This window comes from Oncorhynchus keta, chromosome 10 (genome assembly GCF_023373465.1).
Source record: "Oncorhynchus keta strain PuntledgeMale-10-30-2019 chromosome 10, Oket_V2, whole genome shotgun sequence".
NCBI lineage: Eukaryota > Metazoa > Chordata > Actinopteri > Salmoniformes > Salmonidae > Oncorhynchus > Oncorhynchus keta.
The window spans coordinates 60,421,097-60,430,216 of NC_068430.1; the positions used below are offsets into that span (position 1 = coordinate 60,421,097).

At 40.3% G+C, this 9,120-nt stretch overlaps 1 protein-coding gene across 1 annotated transcript; it reads right to left on the bottom strand.

The window, feature by feature from the left end:
- Positions 1 to 1,460: 1,460 nt before the first annotated feature.
- On the bottom strand, positions 1,461 to 8,603 carry LOC118389105 (myelin and lymphocyte protein-like). Its single transcript, XM_035778861.2, has 4 exons — positions 8,382 to 8,603; positions 6,831 to 6,998; positions 5,737 to 5,859; positions 1,461 to 2,151 (listed from the first exon to the last, which is right to left on the bottom strand). The coding sequence occupies exons 1-4, from the start codon at positions 8,469 to 8,471 to the stop codon at positions 2,077 to 2,079; spliced, it is 456 nt and encodes a 151-aa protein (XP_035634754.2). The 5' UTR covers positions 8,472 to 8,603; the 3' UTR covers positions 1,461 to 2,076.
- Between the last annotated feature and the right edge of the window lie 517 nt (positions 8,604 to 9,120).

Genomic DNA, 9,120 nt, shown 5'->3' on the forward strand with positions numbered 1-9,120 from the left:
TGACTCACTTTATGTAAATTAACCTGTGTGTATCATATGGATAAAATAAATTAATGAGTCATAAATGGATGAAAGTATAAAATCTAATAGCAATGGTTATACATTTATTGTATTTCACCATTTCTAGTTCTCTGATTCACTGTGTGTAAGTTAACCTGTGTGTTTCATGGGTATACAATCAGTAAAGCCAAATATAAATGCTAATTCATGGCAACAGCCTGAGTCATGGTGTATAATCTGAACAAGTCATATGGAGATTTTAATTTCCTTAACCACTGACGGGAGTAGTTACTGCCCACTCAAAAATGTGTGTGTGTTTGTGTATCTGTGTGTGTGTGCTTGTGTATCTGTGTGTGTGTGCTTGTGTATCTCTCTGTGTGTGTGCTTGTGTGTGTGTGTGTGTGTGTGGTGCTTGTTCCAATGGGTCCTAATGACATGCGTGTCCCAGCCACCCTGGCCCTGGCCTAACTTTATTTACGCCCTCTGCCAGGGCATTCAGATTCAGGTTATTCTGGTTTCATACTAGAGCCGGCCATGAGTCACCCCACCTTCTTACAGTTAGATACATTCACTGATCCCAACCTGATTGTATCTAGACTAAAACACTACTTGGCACCTATCCTTGTTCCATAGCCACTTGTCTTTGACACAATAGTGTTACAAGATTTGCAAGCAATGCTGGACAACACCTGCGATGTTCGTGTATACAATGTAATTTAACAAGTCCCAGGTTCAAAGATTCTAAATAAAATCCTATGTTATTAATTTAGTGAATGTGTTAACCTTTATCAGTGGGCGTATGTCACACTTTGAAATCCAATATGTTACACTACCGTAGTAAATGTCACCAAATGATATTGCTGATGTAATATGTTTGTGAAAAATGTTATTCTATCTTAGGTAATGACACCTGTCTCACTCTGACTGAATATACCAGTGCCTTGCAGTGGGAAACAGTACTAGGTGGTGTGGTGTACCTGTTATTAGAAATGGGGAGGACCAGAGAGATAAGATTGTTAAGAGAGATAAGAATGCACCTGATACGTGTGACGCACAATACAACAAAACCACCACTGCAATATACAGGTTAATGTACATTTCGTGTCCCAGAGATCCGTGACCCTTTTGTTAGGTCGTCTGACTTGACAAAATAGACTCTCAGGGGAAAGGGAGATTAGAATGAAGCTGCATTCTTGATTCACCAAACACTGTGCCTGATGAAACATGTATAAGTGTCAATATCAGACATCCCCTGTGGCTTGAAATGGAACCCTGTTAGAGGTGAAACATGACACTATTTTGTCATTAACAGCTGTCAACTCCGAAACTAAAGATGGCTGGTTACCCATTGTTTTGTTTGTTTGGTGTATGAGGCTACAAACACTTTGGGTCATTGAAAAGAGCTAGCTATATTAAAGACAATTAGCTATTATCACTAATGTGTCCTGCTGTAGGCTTACAATGTTTCATAACACCTTTATTAGAATGTAACAGTACGTGGATCCATCAAGATCAACATTTTACAGAAATGCTATCAGTAGCAAAGCATATAAAAAGCAAACAAACAAACATTTCATTACATTTTACATTTCTGGATTGTTCAATAAAATGTGGTAGATTCATTGAAAAAAATATAAAAGTAAAAAATTGTAAAATAAAAAAAATGTTGTAACTGTAATAATTGACTTAGTCACCCATCATTACTTTTTAATTATAGGTTTGCTTTCGTATGGTTAGTCCTCCAAGAGGGATCTGTTTCTGCATCCCAATTCTCTACCCGTCTACCCTAAGTGTGCATATGTTCACTTCCCTTCATGGATTTAAAAAGAAAGGACATGTAGGCCTATGATGGCCATTCCCTCTCGTCTAAACCATGCTTAAACCAATCATTTGCTTTTGAATATGTAGGGGGGAGTGCACACTTTAGGAGAATGATAGAGAATTGGGATGCAGAGCAGGTAGATTTCTTCTTTACCTCAGGGTATAGGCCATGCAGTACAGTACACCACAGCCCTCCATGGTTTCAAATGGTAGATTTAAGACCTCTTTGACGCAGGCCTTTAGCATCGTTCTAGTTTAGAAGGACTTCCACCTGATGGCCGAAAAGATGGTGTGGATGAAGTAGAGGAGTGTGGCCACGTAAGAGAACACCTGGGAGAGTAAGAACATATCATCAGAAACAACCGGGGGTGACATTGAACAGATAAAGATATTCAACTGGGACTCAAACTCTGGTCCAGTGACTGTCAACCCAACACCTTAGCCGTTAGGCCAAGAGATCTGAACTCCTTGACAAGGTCAGTAGGTGTTTGATTGAAATCGCAACAATATCTTCCACCTTTGGATGGGTAACAAACACAATGAATAGGCACAAGTTTGGGGAACTCAGTACATAATCTAGCCTACTGTTAGACAGTTGAAAGCCCACAATCCCTACGAATAAGAAAGAGTACCAAAATGAGTTCAAGCAGAAACGGAGTGCACAATTACTCCAATTTAGGAGTGCACAGTTATAGTTAAAGTAATATTTATGTAACAGGAATTTATTCTGTGGTCGAAGCTGTAACTAATTAAAGAGGATGAAATCCTTTCAATCATTCCTTTTACTTTGGGATTGAGACCCCCTAATGCATCGAGTGTACAAAACATTAAGACCACCTGCCCTTTCCATGACATCGACTGACCAGGTGAAAGCTATTGATGTCACTTGTTAAATCCACTTCAAAACAGTGTAGATGAAGGGGAGCAGACAGGTAAAGAAGGATTTTTAAGCCTAGAGACAACTGAGACAAAACAGCTCACTGGTTTGTGTCAAGAACTGCAACACTGCTGTTTTTTTCACGCTCAACAGTTTCCCGTCCACCATCCAAAGGACCTGCAGCCAACTTGACACAATTGTGGGAAGCATTGGAGTCAACATGGGCCAGCATCCCTGTGGAACACTTTCGACACCTTGTAGTGTCCACGCCCCGATGAATTGAGGCTGTTCTGGGGGCAAATAGGGCGGTGCTACACTTAGTGTCCATAACGAATGGTGTGGATTATGGACTCAACTCGAACCCAGACCCCTTTTGAGTCGTGAAAACATCGGACAAATTGTGATTTAGGGACATAACACTCGTTTTCAGGAGTCAAATGAATCCACCCCACATACCATCCGTTGTGGAGATCCAGCTATATTCCTCAAACTAATATGCATAGTGGAAAAATAAGCACAGAATAAAACCTTGAAAATACATGGTGCTTTTTACCCATTCTTTTTGGATTGAGGCATGTAGCTGGATCTACTGAACAGATGGCCTGGGAGTCTGGGATCAGTGGTGTAGTGCTGCCAGAGCACAGGGGACCAGTGTAAACCAAATAAATATGTATAGCAGCCTAGAGGTAGCTAAATGTTGCTTTCTTCCCTGTCTTCTCTCTGGCGGTGGCGAGAATGATGAGGAACTGTAGGATACAGTCTGTGCACTGGAGAGGCCCATCGGAGGCTTGACCACTTTAAAAACAAATCTGCACCTCGGCTGAGTGTGAGAGGGGGTTCAGCCACATGAACCTTATCATCACACCAAATTCATTGTGTATCTGCCGTGATGTTCACAAAACTCCATGTACCACCTCTTGTGCAGTGGAACCCAGAACAATATGTGACTACTTGGTTACGGCGACACAGTTCTGCCGAGGACACATAAACCAGAGTGGCCACCGCAAAGCCCAAGCAGCTTGGCCCTCTCTAGAAGTTGCTGTAGCCCTGCTTGGGATATTTTGCCTATTGGTTGAGACGCAGGCCCCATTCTAGCTTGGGACAGTATGTCAAGGTGGGCACTTGGAAATTGGGCCAAGTTGGAGGTAATAATGCATTTAGTTTATAGTTTATTGAGATGCATGAATACACCACAACAAAGGCTTGATTAATGGCTGTTTTGAAACAGATTTCCTGCAATTCTACATAGTAATGATTTATGTTCACTACTTGGTCAATTGATTTGATAGCATGTTAATCTATGCAAATAAATTATATGAATTGATAGCTCACCTCTGTTTTCTTTTATTCTGTTATAGGGTATATTATAACCATGTGTTAAAGTTAATCAAATCAAAGTTTATTTATGATACAGCGTAGTGTAAGTGACACAAAACAATTAAATGCTTCCTTGCAACAAAAGCTTTCCTCGCAAGCAGTGCAATGATATTAAGCTATATGTATTTACATTAGGCTATAGCCTACAAATAGCTATACCACGTAGTCATAGGCTATTAGGATTTACTTTAAATTATTGTATCCTTCAACACCGCAAGTTGGTTCAACTTCTTTAACATCATTGTGTGATCCTGGCATTTTTTTATGTTACAGCTTTAATATAAAATGGATTAAATCAATTTCTAAAAATCCTCATCAAGCTACACACAATACCCCTTAATGACAAAGCAAAAACAGGTTTTTACAACAAAAACAAACAGAAATCGCTTATTTACATAAGTATTCAGATTCTCTGCTATGAGACTCGGAATTGAGCTCCGGTGCATCCTGTTTCCATTGATCATCCTTGAGATGGTTCTTCAACTTGATTGGACATAATTTGGAAAGGCACACACCTGTCTATATAAGGTCCCACAGTTGACAGTGTATGTCAAAGCAAAAACCAAGCCATGGGGTCGAAGGAATTGTCCGTCCGAGAGAGGATTGTGTTCAGGCACAGACCTGGGGAAGGTACCAAAGCATTGAAGGTCCCCAAGAACACAGCGGCCTCGATTCTTAAATGGAAGAACTACCAAGATTCCTACAGCTGGCCACCCTGCCAAACTGAGATATCGAGTGTGAAGGGCCTTGGTCGGGGAGGTGACCAAGAACCCGATAGTCACTGACTCACAGAGCTCCAGTGTTCCTCTGTGGAGATGGGAGAACCTTCCAGAATGACAACCATCTCCGCAGCATTCCACCAATCAGGCCTTTATGATAGAGTGGACAGATGGAAGGCACTCCTCAGTAAAAGGCACATGAAAGGCCGCTTGGAGTTTGCCAAAAGGCACATAAAGATTCTCTGGTCTGATGAAAACAAGACCTGAATGCCAAGTCTGGATGAAACCTGGCACCATCCCTACATTGAAGCATGGTGGTAGCAGCATCAACCTGTGGGGATGTTTTTCAGCAGCAGGGACTGGGGAAACTAGTCAGGGGCAGGGAAACTAATGGACGATATTTGATACTAAGCTGTATAGGAACTGTTGCAGTGAGAAAGACGTGAACATTTTAGATTGTTTTTGGCTTCCCTATGTATTTCCTATGATTTGCTGTTTTTGGCTTCCCTATGTATTTCCTATGATTTGCTGTTTTTGGCTTCCCTATGTATTTCCTATGATTTGCTGTTTTTGGCTTCCCTATGTATTTCCTATGATTTGCTGTTTTTGGCTTCCCTATGTATTTCCTATGATTTGCTGTTTTTGGCTTCCCTATGTATTTCCTATGATTTGCTGTTTTTGGCTTCCCTATGTATTTCCTATGATTTGCTGTTTTTGGCTTCCCTATGTATTTCCTATGATTTGCTGTTTTTGGCTTCCCTATGTATTTCCTATGATTTGCTGTTTTTGGCTTCCCTATGTATTTCCTATGATTTGCTGTTTTTGGCTTCCCTATGTATTTCCTATGATTTGCTGTTTTTGGCTTCCCTATGTATTTCCTATGATTTGCTGTTTTTGGCTTCCCTATGTATTTCCTATGATTTGCTGTTATGGAAGACTTACCACTGCAGAAATGTCAAGTCGATAGTTAAAGAGGAGTCCACTTTTCATATCCAGGGTCACTTTGGCGAGAGCCACTGAGGCACTGAGGTAGAAGAAAGCTGCCATGCCGTGGTATGCAAAGTCCTATGTGAGATAGAAAGGGAAGGACAAAAGGAAATTATTTTCACCGCGTTTGACTGGATCATGGAAAAAGATCTGGGGTGAAACTTTTTGGAGCCAGAAGATTATCTTTACAGCCAAGAGCACGGGCATGGGTGACGTCTGCTTGATCCAGCGCTACATTTATTTTCCTTAGACCAGTTTTTCCCATTCCATTTCTGGCCAGCCTCCAGGGTGTGTACATTTTAGTTCTAGCCGAGCACTAGCACACCTGATTCAACTAATCACCACGCCTTTGATTAGTTGAATCAGGTGTGTTAGTGATGGAATCTAAAATGGGTACACCCTGGGGAGTCCGCTAGGGAATGGATTGGGAAACACTGCCTTATAACTTATGAGATCTAGTATTTTCTGAAGAAGTACACTTATCATCAATACATACATATATTTATTATCAATGGCGATGATGACTGTTGAATATAGTGGACCTCCTCCAAAGAGAGCCTTCATAACTGGGGCGTCAGGTAGCGTAGTGGTTAGAGCGTTGGACTAGTAACCGAAAGTTGAGCTGACAAGGTAAAAAGATGTTCTGCCCCTGAACAAGGCAGTTAACCCACTGTGCCTAGGCTGACATTGAAAATAAGAATTAGTTTACTGACTTGCCTAGTAAAATAAATTCGATTTCATACTCAGTTGCTTCTGCTGCTTTTCCTTCTGTCTAGTATGCCAACTATCATGTAATTCTTATTAAGTACAAATACATTTTCTATTTCGACAAAGACAGGTTCCTGTCTAATTCATTGTGAAAAGTTCCCCAGGATTGCCCCCTAAATTTGACTAGATTCTTTAAAATAAAATATACATGCTATATTACTATTTGTGTGTGTGCTCCTTGAACTTATCCTTCGTCTGGTTGGTCGATTAAAAATTATTTAAAAAAAAATCTATCCATGGTGCTTCCCCCCCCACATCCCCCAAAAACAGGAAAGACTCACAGCAGCTGCCCATCCCCCGCTGTTGCGATGCACTCCGAAGGCGAACATGCACATCCAGATGAAGGTCATGGTGAAACAGAAGACAGACACGAACATCACCCAGCCCTGTGGGTTGGTGGGATCCACCAGTGTACATGCCACCAGGATCCATACCAGACCTCCAAAGACCTGAAACAATGCATTGCAGTAGAGTAAATGGTTTTAATGGTCCATTCAATTCAAATTGAAAGAAGTCAATTGTTCCACTTCATTAGACTTGCACCTATGGTAATACTCTAAACGAAATGTGAATTTCAAATATTGAGAACAATACAGCATATCCAAAAAACATGTGGGGAATCCCCTACAGTCAGGTGGAAAAATCATGTTTGGTTGTATTTTCAGTGGAACATCAAGTGGCCTTGGTAGTAAGAGATACAATTATTTTGTTTAATTGGTTTTAAAATGTTGGAGTCTGCAGTTTTTGTTTGGGGGGGGACTGAAATATTAAAAGGAAAACCTTTCAGATCTGTGACACCCTAGAAACTAATTTGGTGCTATTAGGGAGTTTGGGGAGAAAACAAAATTGGCATTACTGAAGCTAAAACTACACTACTGTAATAGCACTTATTAAATTGTTGTAATCAATTATATAACATAGTGAATGAAGTAAACAGATGATCATTTTCCAGACCTACCTTAGAAAACCAACAATAGCCTGCCCTTCACTAATCTCTATGACATACAATTTATGAAAGGTACAATGAGTTGTTTTTCATCAAGTCACACCCTTTCTGTTACTCCACTCTGACAAGCTCCAGCAATCAATCTGTTGCCTGGAAATGCAAAATAAGGGTGTGTCAGAATCCACCTGTCTTGTTCATCAGCATGAATGTGGATACTTGGGGTGATTGTGAAATGTCTACAAACTAATACACGGACATCTTGAAATGTCACACACTTTCTACATTAGATGTGATGGTTCAGTAGAAGTACTACACACAATCTTAACTGCAAGGCGCACGCTTCTTCTAAAAACAACCTGCATTTTACATTATATCAAATAAGTGTTTTACTGAATGATGACTTGTAGAAAATGCACACCCCATACAGTCCATACATAAAGGCTATGTTCCTCCACAAATCATAAGAGCAACGTGTGCTGAATTTACACAAGCAGCCCAATTCTTTTCATTTATTGGTCATTGGACCAATCAGATCAGCTCTGAATAAGATATCATGTGACTGGTCAAAAGATCAATTAGCTAAAAAAATATCAGAATTGTGCTGCCTATGAAGACCCAGCCAAACATTCCTACCCACTGGCAACACTGGTTCGATCAACGTTTTTTCCACATAATTTAAATGAAATTACAGAAACGTGGAATAGACGTTGAATTTACGTCTGTGCACAGCGGGTAGAGGAAACATTTTGTCGAAAATTGGAACACACGTAAAAAGGTTCTACAGGTGCACGACCATGGGAAGTGCGTCAATTGACGTCATTAAAATACTATCAAGTGTGTGTACAATATAGATGCCTAGCAAAAACAGTAAACCCTTGTAACTCACAAGCTCCGGTAGGTAGAGAATGTCTGGAATAGTTGTGCATATTCCGAATCCACTGGGTAAATTTCCCATAGTGGCTGTATTTGATGCCATGGTTGCTCTCCTTCGGGGTTTCGCGCACCTCAAATGTAGTAATGGTAGAACAAGTGCAGGTGCCCGTTTTAAGAGAGGTGCAAACTTGAATAACCTGCTTTCCCATCCCGATACCTAACTGTCACACCCGATCAAATAAAGACCAGTTTTGTAGTTTACCTGCACGTGAATTGTAGGCTAACCTACCCAATTAGTCATATCAATTGTAGATTCAAGAAGTTTGTCTGAACTTGTAGAAGCCGCGCTATACATTTTTTCAAGTTGACTCATTCGTCACACCCAACTGTTGACAAACTCACCCTCGAAGTGAACCTTTGCCAAATGAACACGAGTGAGCAACAAGTGATCAACTCCTAATTTTAAAACTCAAGATCGAAAAAATTATTTTACAATAGATGCTTTAGTCATTGTGTGAGAATGAGGCAATTGTCCTAAAAAAAGTTGTCAAAATGCCTGATCTAATTAGTCAGTTATCCACAGAAAGACATAATTATTGCCTATAAAACGGGCAGTTCCTGAAAAACTATATTCCGTTCTATTCAGACTTTTTTTCAATAGAATAGAATACAATAACTTTATTTTTCTCAGAGGGATATGTGGTCCGATTAGTCTTCTGGGACAATTAAGATAAAGTAAAGTGCAGTTTTTC